This window comes from Homarus americanus, unplaced genomic scaffold (assembly GCF_018991925.1).
Source record: "Homarus americanus isolate GMGI-L3 unplaced genomic scaffold, GMGI_Hamer_2.0 scaffold54679, whole genome shotgun sequence".
In the NCBI taxonomy this organism is placed as follows: domain Eukaryota; kingdom Metazoa; phylum Arthropoda; class Malacostraca; order Decapoda; family Nephropidae; genus Homarus; species Homarus americanus.
The window spans coordinates 899,230-912,874 of record NW_024722701.1 but is presented as its reverse complement, the minus strand read 5'-3'; the positions used below and the strand labels follow the sequence as shown (position 1 = coordinate 912,874).

Sequence of the window (13,645 nt, the reverse complement as noted above, 5' to 3'; positions counted from 1 at the left end):
CCAAACCAACCTGACCAAACCTAACCCAACCAAACCTAACCTAACCAAATCTAACCTAACCTGACCAAACCTAACCTAACCTGACCAAACCTAACCTAACCTAACCTGACCAAACCTAACCTAACCCAACCTAACCTAACCTAACTAAACTCAACCTAACCAAAACCTAACCTAACCATAGTGATAAAACATTCAGCATATAGGTAAAATAAACCTTAGGAGCTATTACATTAAGGACGACTAATAACAATCATTTATCACTTAACACATGCTGCTCAGGCACAGATGATGGGCAATGTGTGTGTGTGTGTGTGTGTGTGTGTGTGTGTGTGTGTGTGTGTGTGTGTGTGTGTGTGTGTGTGTGTGTGTGTGTGTGTGTGTGTGTGTGTGTGTGTGTGTGTGTGTGTGTGTGTGTGTGTGTGTGTGTGTGTGTGTGTGTGTGTGTGTGTGTGTGTGTGTGTGTGTGTGTGTGTGTGTGTGTGTGTGTGTGTGTGTGTGTGTGTGTGTGTGTGTGTGTGTGTGTGTGTGTGTGTGTGTGTGTGTGTGTGTGTGTGTGTTGTGTGTGTGTGTGTGTGGTGTGTGTGTGTGTGTGTGTGTGTGTGTGTGTGTGTGTGTGTGTGGTGTGTGTGTGTGGGGTGTGTGTGTGTGTGTGTGTGTGTGTGTGTGTGTGTGTGTGTGTGTGTGTGTGTGTGTGTGGTGTGTGTGTGTGTGTGTCAGTATACCTGTCAGTGCTATTCTACCTTGTCTGGTACATAGGTGGTTGGTGGCCTTGATGTGTTAACACGTGTGAACTTAACATGGTTGTGTATCTGCTAAACAGGCTTGGGTGCAGGGCCCTCCACGGTGGGTGCATTTATCATCAGCCTATTGTGTTACACGTGCGGGGTCAAGCAACATCTATGAAGGTGCACAGCTGACACAGGTATAAGCAATAATAATAAAACAATCTTTAAACAATGCTAAGTCTGTTTCCTCGACACTAATAAGGTAGTAACACACAACGAACAATAGGGGCAGTTTCATAAAGGACTATAGTAGTCCCATGCACTGGAAAAGTGGGTTCAATAACGTCTTGCAAGAACACCATTAAAAATATTATGATGATCATAAAAGAGCTCAAAGGTGAATTGTTGGCGTCACAGCCAGGTATGACGGTGCTTAATATAGTCTATGGCGTCTACCTCAAGCCTCGACACTCTCCTTATACTATACTGGGGCGGGGCCTGCGTGTCAACAAACAATGGCGGGGACGGTGGTGACCCTCATGTGTCTACTGTGTAGCCGCTAAACCAGAGCAAAGAGAAGAAATAAGATGAGCGAAGGGTTACCTGAGAGGCAGGGGAGCACAGCGGCTGAGTCACGCCCACCGCACCGCAGGCGGCCGCCTGTGGCCATCACGCTTCCTGACGCCCACGAGGTGAGAGGAGCGCACAGGGGGTGGTAGTGGTGGTGGGTGGGGTTGGTGCAGGGGACCTCACTACCTTGGCTGATACATGAACGCTAGGGAGGAGGGGGGAGCACGTCATCATCTATAATGTAGGCAACACAATCCTGCCCTAACACCAACACTACATCCTGCCCTACACTACACCCAAACATCCTGCCCTACACAACACCCAAACATCCTGCCCTACACTACACTCAAACATCCTGCCCTACACTACACCCAAACATCCTGCCCTACACACCCCAAACATCCTGCCCTCACACAACACCCAAACATCCTGCCCTACACCACTCAAACATCCTGCCCTACACAACACCCAAACATCCTGCCCCACACTACACTCAAACATCCTGCCCCACACAACACCCAAACATCCTGCCCACACTACACCCAAACATCCTGCCCTACAACACCAAACGTCCTGCCCTACACAACACCCAAACGTCCTGCCCCACACTACACCCAAACATCCTGCCACTACACCCAAACATCCTGCCCTACACAACACCCAAACACCCTGCCCCACACAACACTCAAACATCCTGCCCTACACTACACCTCAAACATCCTGCCCTACACAACACCCAAACATCCTGCCCTACACAACACCCAAACATCCTGCCCTACACAACACCCAAACATCCTGCCCCACACTACACCCAAACATCCTGCCCCACACAACACCCAAAACATCCTGCCCTACACTACACCCAAACATCCTGCCCTACACAACACCCAAACATCCTGCCCCACACTACACCCAAACATCCTGCCCTACACAACACCCAAACATCCTGCCTACACAACACCCAAAACATCCTGCCCCACACTACACCCTCAAACATCCTGCCCTACACTACACCCAAACATCCTGCCCTACACTACACCCAAACATCCTGCCCTACACTACACCCAAACATCCTGCCCTACACTACACCCAACATCCTGCCCCCCACACACACCCAAACATCTGCCCCTACACAACACCACATCCTGCCCTACACAACACATCCTCCTACACAACACCCAAACATCCTGCCCCTACAACACCCAAACATCCTCCCTACACCCAAACATCCTGCCCTACAACACCCAAACATCCTGCCCTACACAACACCCAAACATCCTGCCCTACACACCCAAACATCCTGCCCTACACAACACAAACATCCTGCCCTACACAACACCCAACATCCTGCCCTACACCAACACCTACACAACACCCAAACATCCTGCCTACACACCCAAACATCCTGCCCTACACAACACCCAAACATCCTGCCTACTAACACCCCAAACATCCTGCCCTACACAACACCCAAACATCCTGCCCTACACAACACCCACATCCTCCACCACCCAAACATCCTGCCCCACACAACACCCACATCCTGCCCTACACAACACCCAAACATCCTGCCTACACAACACCCAAACATCCTGCCCTACACAACACCCAAACATCCACACACACTCCTGCCCCTACACACAACACCCAAACATCCTGCCCTACACAACACCCAAACATCCTGCCCTACACAACACCCAAACATCCTGCCTCACACAACACCCAACATCCCCCTACACAACACCCAAACATCCTGCCCTACAACACCCAAACATCCCCTCTACACCCAAACATCCTGCCCTACACAACACCCAACACCTGCTCCCTACACAACACCCAAACATCCTGCCTCCACACAACACCCAAACATCCTGCCCCACTACACTCAAACATCCTGCCCTACACAACACCCAAACATCCTGCCCTACACAACACCCAAACATCCTGCCCTACAACACCCAAACATCCTGCCCTACACAACACCCAAACATCCTGCCCTACACTACACCCAAACATCCTGCCCTACACAACACCCAAACATCCCCTACACTACACCCAAACATCCTGCCCTACACAACACCCAAACATCCTCCACACACACCCAAACATCCTGCTACACAACACCCAAACATCCTGCACACACACCCAAACATCCTGCCCTACACACCCAAACACCTCCTCACCACCCAAAACCCCACACCCAAACATCCTGCCCTACACAACACCCAAACATCCTGCCCTACAACACCCAAACATCCGCCTGCCCTACACAACACCCAAACATCCTGCCCTACACAACACCCAAACATCCTGCCCTACACTACACCCAAACAGCCACACCCCAAACTCTGCCCTACACTACACCCAAACATCCTGCCCTACACACACCCAACATCTGCCCCTACACAACACTCCCAAACATCTGCACACAAACATCCTCCCCACACTACACCCAAACATCTGCCCTACACTACACTCAAACATCCCTACACACACCCAAACATCCTGCCCTACACAACACCCAAACATCCTCCACACAACACTCAAACATCCTGCCTACACAACACCCAAACATCGCCCTACAACACTCAAACATCCTGCCCTACACTACACCCAAACATCCTGCCCTACACAACACCCAAACATCCTGCCTACACAACACTCAAACATCCTGCCCTACACAACACTCAAACATCCTGCCCTACACAACACCCAAACATCCTGCCCCTACACTACACCCAAACATCCTGCCCTACACTACACCCAAGCATCCCCTACACACACCCAAACATCCTGCTACACCATCCTGCCCCTACACTACACCCAAACATCCTGCCCTACACTACACCCAAACATCCTGCCCTACACTACACCCAAACATCCTGCCTTCACCACAAACATCCTGCCTACACTACACCCAAACATCCTGCCCCACACAACACTCAAACATCCTGCCCTACACAACACCCAAACATCACCCTACACTCAAAACATCCTGCCCCACACACACCCAAACATCCCCCCACACAACACTTTTAGCATCCTGCCCTACACAACACTCAAACATCCTGCCCTACACTACACCCAAACATCCTGCCCTACACTACACCCAAACATCCTGCCCTACACAACACCCAAACATCCTGCCTACACAACACCCAAACATCCTGCCCACACTACACCCAAACATCCTACACACACCCCAAACATCCTGCCCTACACCCACACCCAAACATCTGCCCTACACTACACCCAAACATCTGCCCTACACAACACCAAACACATCCTGCCCCACACAACACCTCAAACATCCTGCCCTACACAACACCCAAACATCCCCTGCCCTTACCCAAACATCCTGCCCTACACACTACACCCCCAAACATCCTGCCCCTACACAACCCAAACATCCTGCCCTACACAACACCCAAACATCCTGCCCTACACAACACCCAAAACATCCTGCCCTACACACAACACCCAAACATCACTGCCCCTACACAGCACCCCCAACATCCTGCCCTGCACAACACTCCAAACATCCTGCCCCTACACAAACACTCCTCCTGCCCCACACAACACCCAAACATCCTGCCCTACACACCCCAAACATCCTGCCCTACACAACACTCAAACATCCTGCCCCACACCTCCAAACATCCTGCCCTACACTACACCCAAACATCCTGCCCTACACATTAACACCCAAACATCCTGCCCTACACAACACCTTACATCCTGCCCCACACAACACTTCAAACATCTGGCCCTGCCACAACACCCAAAACATCCTGCCCTACACAACACTAAACACTCCAACCCCTGATGAATTACTATGGAGGGGTGGGGGAGAGAGACAGCTGATTTCCAAGTGTGGGCAACTGTCGGAGGTAGATGGCACTATAGAATGTAGGAGTTGTGAAGGTAAGTGGTGGTGAGGAAGGTAAGTGGTGGTGAGGAAGGTAAGTGGTGGTGAGGAAGGTAAGTGGTGGTGAGGAAGGTAAGTGGTGGGTTACAGGCAGAAGGATGTACTAAACTTACAAGGTAATTAAAAACAATATACAACATACACATTAATTACAAGAACAGGATACAGAGCGTGTATAAAATACGTCTTTCCGTATTACCAGTCTATTACGGTCACTACGTTAAAGAGAAAAACAAAAGAGACATGAAAAAAACATACAATTTACATAACACAAATACAGAAAATAAACCAGAAATAACAACCTCGTTAAGGACAATTTAAAACATCCGTACAATGAATAAGAATATAATGAATAAAAATATAAAATATCAATATAACGAAACATTCATCCTATTGGAGGTAAAAAAACGAGATATAAGCGACCTCCTCCCTCCCTCCCATTGGTGGAAAAACGTAAACACACCACACGTGACGTTATTACAGGTAACTTGCCCGCCTCGCAACACACACCACACGTGACGTTATTACAGGTAACACTGCAGCCCACCTCATAACACACCCAGGGAGCCAGATATTACATCACAGGTGGCTATACTTACCAAAACAAAATATCTATATAAAATGGTATCGAAAAATTATGACACAAGGGACGCAGGATTTTGATACAACCCTACCGAGACAACAGGAGTCACAGTGTTCATTCTGGAATTCATCGATCACCCCCCCCAAGTACAGATAGTTTTTTGTGGGTAACAGGAGAGAGAACAATAACAGGGAGAGGGAATAAAGATGTGAAGAGCAACAGGTGGAAGATATAATAAAGTGGAGGGGATAGAATGACGTGGGTAGAGAAACAGTACAATAAACTGTGTGAGGTCAGGGCGGTGATGGTGAGGTCAGGGTGGTGATGGTGAGGTCAGGGCGGTGATGGTGAGGTCAGGGCGGTGATGGTGAGGTCAGGGTGGTGATGAGTAGCGGGTCAGGAATGGTCAGGGGTGGTGATGGTGGTCAGGGTGGTGATGGTGAGGTCAGGGTGGTGATGGTGAGGTCAGGGTGGTGATGGTGAGGTCAGGGCGGTGATGGTGAGGTCAGGGTGGTAGTGATGAAGTCGTGGTAATGGTGAAGCAGATATGATAATAAAACATGTGATGATGAAGCAAGGATAAAGAAGCAAAAATAATGGTGAAGCAAAGATGAAGTTAAGTCTAGCATCATCAGGTTTCCCAATAGTGAGAGGAGGCGAGGCGAGGCGGCGGCCACTCGAGACCAAGCAAACACTTCAACCCAGACGAGTGGCGAGTGTGATCTGCCGACCCTCCCGAGCGATGCCCAAACGTCAAGACAACACAAGCTAACACCACCAACCCTTTTGTGGGTGTGTGTGTGGATGGTGGGTGGGTGGGTGGGTGGGTGGGTGGTGGGTGTGGTGGATGGATGGATGGATGAATGGATGGATGGATGAATGAATGAATGAATGAATGAATGAATGGGTGGGTGGGTGGGTGGAATGTATGTGTGTGTGTGGATGGATGGATGGATGGATAGATGCACGTGGGTGGGTGGGTGGAGTGGATGTGGGCAGAGTGGTGAGTGTGTGTATCAGTAACCTAATCTAAACACAACAGCAAGAACCCCCTATTTAACAGCTGAAAAACAACCCCGATACAGAAGAGTGTCTGTAGGAGGAGTGAACGAACGAACGAACGAGTCGGTAATACGCAGCGAGACACAGTGAACGAGACACAGACAGTTAGCGAGAGAGACAGTGCTTGAAGGAGAGTAATGTGATGCTGAACAAGTTGTAAAATGAGAGAGAGAGAGAGAGAGAGAGAGAGAGAGAGAGAGAGACCCCGCCCCTGGCCTGCACCGTCTCCAGGGGGCCATCAACGCCGCGGCTGGAATACGCAATATCCCGTAACTTTTATTATGATGATGATGTCGCCAGCACTACTACACCGAGGGAGATAATAACAATACCCCCTGGCAGACAAGAGAGACGGCCCCGTGCACCTGGCAGACAAGAGAGACGGCCCCGTTTACCTGGCAGACAAGAGAGACGGCCCCGTGTACCTGGCAGAGAAGAGAGGCGGCCCCGTGCACCTGGCAGACAAAGAAGCGGCCCCGTGTACCTGGCAGCAAGAAGACGGCCCCGTGTACCTGGCAGACAAGAGACGTCCCCGTGTACCTGGCAGACCAGAGAGACGTCCCGTGTACCTGGCAAACAAGAGACGGCCCCGTGTACCTGGCAGACAAAGAGAGACGGCCCCGTGTACCTGGCAGACAAGAGGGACGTCCCCGTGTACCTGGCAGACAAGAGAGACGGCCCCGTGTACTGCCAGAACAGAGACGGCGTGCACCTGGCAGACAAGAGAGACGACCCGTGTACCTGGCAGACAAGAAGACGGCCCCGTGTACCTGGCAGACAAGAGACGTCCCCGTGTACCTGGCAGACAAAAGAGAGACGTCCCTGCACCGGCAAACAAGAGAGACGGCCCCGTGTACCTGGCAGACAGAGGGTGCTGGCCGAATGTACCCTTGGCAGACAAGAGAGACGTCCCCGTGTACCTGGCAAACAAGAGAGACGGCCCCGTGTACCTGGCAGACAAGAGGAACGTCCCCGTGTACCTGGCAAACAAGAGAGACGGCCCCGTGTACCTGGCAGACAAGAAGACGTCCCGTGTTGCAGACAAAAGAAGTCGTGTACCTGGCGACAGAAGACGGCCCGTGTACCTGGCAGACAAGAAGGGCTGTGTACCTGGCAGACAAGAGAGACGTCCCCGTGCCTGGCGAACCAGAAGAGACGGCCCCGTGTACCTGGCAGACAAGAGACGGCCCGTGTACCTGGCAGACAGAGGACGTCCCCGTGTACCTGGCAGACAAAGAGACGTCCCCGTGTACCTGAGACAAGAGAGACGGCCCCGTGTACCTGGCAGACAAGAGACGGCCCCGTGTACCTGGCAGACAAGAGGGCAGCCCCGTGTACCTGAAACAAGAGAACGGCCCCCGTGTACCTGGCAGACAAGAGAGACGGCCCCGTGTACCTGGCAGACAAGAGAGACGGCCCTGTGTACCTGGCAGACAAGAGAACGGTCCTGTGCTACCTAAGCCTCCAGCATCATGTAAACGCCTGTATACCTTGCCGGAGTCATCATCAACACCACCACTAACTGTTCATGACCCACTCCACCGGCACCCTTACTAGATACTCGTCATTAATTGATGATTTGGTGTGGGAGGGGGTGAGAGGGAGTGGGGAGAGAGAGAGGAGAGAGAGTAACCCAACCTAACCTCTCCCTGTCATTTGAATACTTTGATTCTCTCTCTCCTCTCTCTCTCTTCTCTCTCTCTCTCACAGACACCTATGATCTCTTTGACTTATATGGCCATACCATCCCAAACTATTCCACCCCTTTCATCGTGACCTTTAAATCTCCTTCCCTTACCCTCTTCCACATGAGCAAAATCTACATTTTTTGAGGAAATATCACCTTTTTTTTTTTTACCCTCGACCTGGGGACAAAATATGATCTCTCCTTCACACAGAACCGTGGGCCACACCTCCTCCCTCACAATACCATGGGCACATCACCCACACCACCATGGGACCTCCTCCCTCACACAGTATCATGGACATCACCCACACCACCATGGGCCCTCCCTCCCCTCACACAGTATCATCGGCCACATCACCCACACCACCATGGGCCACACCTCCCTCCCCACAGTGTCATGGGCCACATCACCCACACCACCATGGGCCACCACCTCCCTCCCACACAGTATCATGGGCCACACACCACCCCCACCAGGGGCCGCACCTCCCTCTCTCACCCAGTATCATGGGCCACACCACCCACCACCAGGGGCCGCACCTCCCTCCCTCACCCACTATCATGGGCCACACCACCCACCACCATGGGCATCAAGGAAGGGCGTCCCAGTGCTCACGTCATAACATCACCAATAATAACCCGCTACACGTGTTGCATTTCACAGATTGACAACTGATCATCACCAGTGGTATTAATCATGTACTCTGGAACTTCTGGTTTGGGAGTTAACATTAAATATATAACACTGAATTAAGCTATAACTGAGAAACAAATGTTAAACTCAGACACAGGTGAGACATTATTACCTTAAATAGCATCAATAGGAAGTAAATAGCCCATCATTTAATTAACACAATTGAAAAAAATAAATATAGGGTTTTTTTTTCTCTGGTCTAGTGGGTGGATGAGCGGCAGTGGGGGGGGCAGGGGGTAGGCCAACACGCATAGGTGAGGAGAACACCTGTGGGGCAAACACCGTAGCCAGACACAGGTAAAAGAATTGGGGGTATATGCCAATGTCACAAAAGTCCTCAATCTGGGAGTCACCACGCTGGGGTGTCACCAATCACAGAGTCACCGATGAGGTCATCACCAATCTGAGAGTCACCACGATGGGGTGTCATCAATCCTGGGAGTCACCACGATGGGGTGTCATCAATCTGGGGAGTTACCACGCTGGGGTGTCATCAATCTGGGAGTCACCACGCTGGGGAGTTACCACACTGGGGGTGTCATCGTCTGGGGAGTCTGATCACCACGCTGAGGAGTTACCGCTGGGAAGTCACCACGATGGGGTGTCATCAATCTGGGGAGTCACCACGCTGGGGAGTTACCACGCTGGGGTGTCATCAATCTGGGGAGTCACCACGCTGGGGAGTCACCACGATGGGGTGTCATCAATCTGGGGAGTCACCACGCTGGGGTGTCACCACGTTCAACGGTGACCTCTTCACACTCCTCCTCTCTGACGGTCACCAGGTCATCAATCACGGAGGAGGAGGTGGTGCTGCGGTGTTCACTGTCCCCGTTGAACTATGTACCTTAACCGCAACACTGGTATATGAACACACACACACACAGCTCACACCAACCGATGCGCGCCAGTCCAAGTTTCCGGGTGTAGCGCGCATACAAGCACCACTATTTGCACCTTCACGTGGCTATTGTCACCTTTAACCACCATTACAACTACTTTCTCGGTTTAGTTCACAGTGAGGCGCGGTGGGGGGGTGGTTGGTGAGGTATCCCAGACCCTCCGTCGAGCGATACCGTTACCGCCCTACGTGAATAGACGGGCGGGAATGTATAATACCGCACACGGGTCTTGGTAAACAAACACAATATTGGCGGGAAACGAGAAGGAGAGATTGTGTTGGGAGGAGGGGTGTGTATCACCCATCTACGTCATTTCCTCAGTGTGCTGTTTTATCTGCCAGGTTCTCAGCACAACAAGTAGGATGTTTCATCACGGTGTTCATACATGGAGAAGGTTTGTCCGTAACACAGTGTGGATGATGTACAAGGGAGGTGTGTGTGTGTTGGGGCGAGATAGTGAGACTAGCATGTATAGGTTGCCAGCAGCGACGATGGGTATGTGCAAGTCTGAGCGACCTCCAGGCACCACTGACACCTCCTCCTCCCCGTGCCTGCAGCCCACACACACGCTACTCCACACCAGCTGGACCTGCGTCGCCACACTACGCGCTACTACCTACACTAATCCCTAACCTACACTAATCTAACGCTAGCCTAACCTACGCTGACCTAATATTAACTTAACCTACATTAACGCTAACTTAACCTAACTACACCCTGAAATAGCGTTTGGGTGGTTAATCTGCAGGTGAAATAAGGAAAGAAGAGGGAGGGGGGAAAGGGGGAGGGGGCCAATCTTCAAGTTATCCATGACCCACTCACTTCACCTCACCCACCCACTCCTCACCCACCCACCCACTCCCTCCCTATGGCCACAACACACTCATTGGTTTCTATTCCACAAGTCCACTATACACTGTGTCTTACATACGGGTCCCATTGTGTGTACGTACGGCATATACAGTACATAAACGCCTTGTTAAATATGTTAATCCTTAGAGGCATTAACAGGTAAATTGTATTAAATATCTGAGTTTATTTATTTATTGTTTCATTCACCATAAACAATACAGCAGTTTATTTGTTAATGTACTCACTTATTAACTCCGTCTTTACTATCTTTATCCTAAACTAACAATAATAACAAACAATTTAAATTAACAAGTAAAATTTACATATCATTTTCTTTACTACGAGAAATTATACAAACTTTCCAACTGATTTTATTTACTACGAGAAATAAGTTCGTAAAATAATCTGACCTGAAAATTATTAAAACTTATCCACTGAAAATCATGTGTCAGTCTCCATTTGTGTTCCCGAGTAAACCAACACTATATGCATAATCTGGCTTGACATTCTCCCCTCTCTTTCTACTCTAGCGGTGACCTGGCCTCTCTCCCCTCCCCTGGCCACTACTACCATACCTGGCCTCTCTCCCCTCCTCTCCCCCGGCCACTACTACCACCTGGCCTCCTCCTCTCTCCCCGGCCACTACTACCATACCTGGCCTCCTCCTCCCCTCTGGCCACTACTACCCTGGCCTCCCTCCCTCCCTCCCCGGCCACTACTACCATACCTGGCCTCTCCTCCCCCTACTACCATACCTGGCCCTCCTCCTCTCTGGCCTCTCCCTCCCCTGGCCACTACCATACCTGGCCTCCCTCCTCCCTCTACTACCATACCTGGCCTCTCTCCTCCCCCTGGCCACTACTACCATACCTGGCTCTCCCCCCACTACCATGCCTGGCCTCCTCCTCCTCCGGCCACTACTACCATACCTGGCCTCCTCCCCTCCTCTCCCCGGCCACTACTACCATGCCTGGCCTCCTCCTCTCCCCCGGCCACTACTACCCACCTGGCCCTCCTCCTCTCCCGGCCACTACTACCATACCCTCCCCTCCTCCTCCCCGGCCACTACTACCATACCTGGCCTCCTCCCTCCCCTCCCCAGCCACTACTACCATACCTGGCCTCCTCCCTCCCCTCCCCCGGCCACTATTACCATACCTGGCCTCTCTCCCTCCTCTCCCCGGCCACTACTACCATACCTGGCCTCTCTCCCTCCTCTCCCCCGGCCACTACTACCATACCTGGCCTCTCTCCCCCCTCTCCCCGGCCACTATTACCATACCTGGCCTCTCCCTCCTCCCCCGGCCACTACTACCATACCTGGCCTCTCCCTCCTCTCCCCGGCCACTATTACCACACCTGGCCTCTCTCCCTCCTCTCCCCCTGGCCACTACTACCATACCTGGCCGGCCCTACACTCCTGGCCTCCTCTCCCCCGGCCACCTGGCCTCTCTCCCCTCCCCTCCTCCCTGGCCACCACCTGACTTGGCCTGTCCCCAATGACCTTCCTAGCCTGCCCACTACCATGATCTACCTGCCCTAACTTCCTCACCACTACTACCATGATCTACCTGGCCTGCTCCCCCACCCCTACCACGACCATCCTGCCCTCTCCCCTACCACCATGACCTTCTTAGCCTTCCCCCTACCATGATTTGCCCAACCTCCCTCCCACCTACTACTATTACTACTACTACTACTACTTTTTTTTAACTACTACTACTACTACTACTAGGCAGCCGTACTAACATGCCTCTCATAGCAAGACCTCAAGATGTCCACTATCGTCTCAGTTCGTATGACCTGAAGTTATTGCATCGCCAGGGATGTAATTACCAATCAATCACTCTCTCAATCAATCAACCAAGCAATCAATCAACCACGCAATCAACCACTCAATCAAGCAATCCCACCATCACTGCCGCAAATTCAAGATACTCTGAGCTAGTTTGTCGTGCCGAATTGAAAATGACTGTGGCTGCCGACAATGGTTTCCTGGAGAAGAGGAGCGAGGAGGAAGAGGAGGGAGAGGGAGGAGGGGGAGGAAGAAGAAGGAGAGGAAGAAGGGGGAGAGAAGGGGAGAGGAAGGGGAGGAAGGAGGGAGGGAAGAGGAGGAAGAGGAAGAAAGGAGGAGGAAGATTACGAGGAGGAGAGAAGTGGAAGTGAAGGGAAGGAAGGAAAGGGAAGGGATGAAGTGAAAGGAAGGAAGGAATGCAAGGGAAGGACTGAAGGAAGGAAGGAAGGAAGGAAGGAATGCAAGGAAAGGACAGGAAGGGAAGGAAGGGGAAGGAAGGAAGGGAGAATGCAGGGAAAAGGACTGAAGGAAGGAGGAAGGGAAGGAAGGAGATAAAGGGAAAGGACTGAAGGAAGGAAGGAAGGAATGCAAGGGAAAGGACTGAAAGAAGGAAGGAAGGAAGGAATGCAAGGGAAAGGAAGGAAGGAAGGAAGGAAGGAAGGAAGGAATGCAAGGGAAAGGACTGAAAGAAGGAAGGAAGGAAGGAATGCAAGGGAATGACTGAAGGAAGGAAGGAAAGAAGGAAGGAATGCAAGGGAAAGGACTGAAGGAAGGAAGGAAGGGAAAGGAAGGAATGCAAGGGAAAGGACTACAGAGGAAGGAAGGCAGTAAGAGTGTGGTGTGGTAG

The 13,645-nt window shown here is 51.5% G+C and overlaps 1 protein-coding gene across 1 annotated transcript in view; it reads right to left on the bottom strand.

Moving 5' to 3' along the window:
- LOC121863098 (inositol polyphosphate-4-phosphatase type I A-like) overlaps nt 1-13,645 on the bottom strand; it is a 93,753-nt gene that overhangs the window by 72,413 nt on the left and 7,695 nt on the right. The window contains exon 2 of the mRNA XM_042361596.1: nt 1,329-1,500. Coding sequence (XP_042217530.1) covers nt 1,329-1,395 — 67 coding nt within the window. The 5' untranslated portion in view covers nt 1,396-1,500. The remainder of the gene's footprint in view (nt 1-1,328; nt 1,501-13,645) is intronic.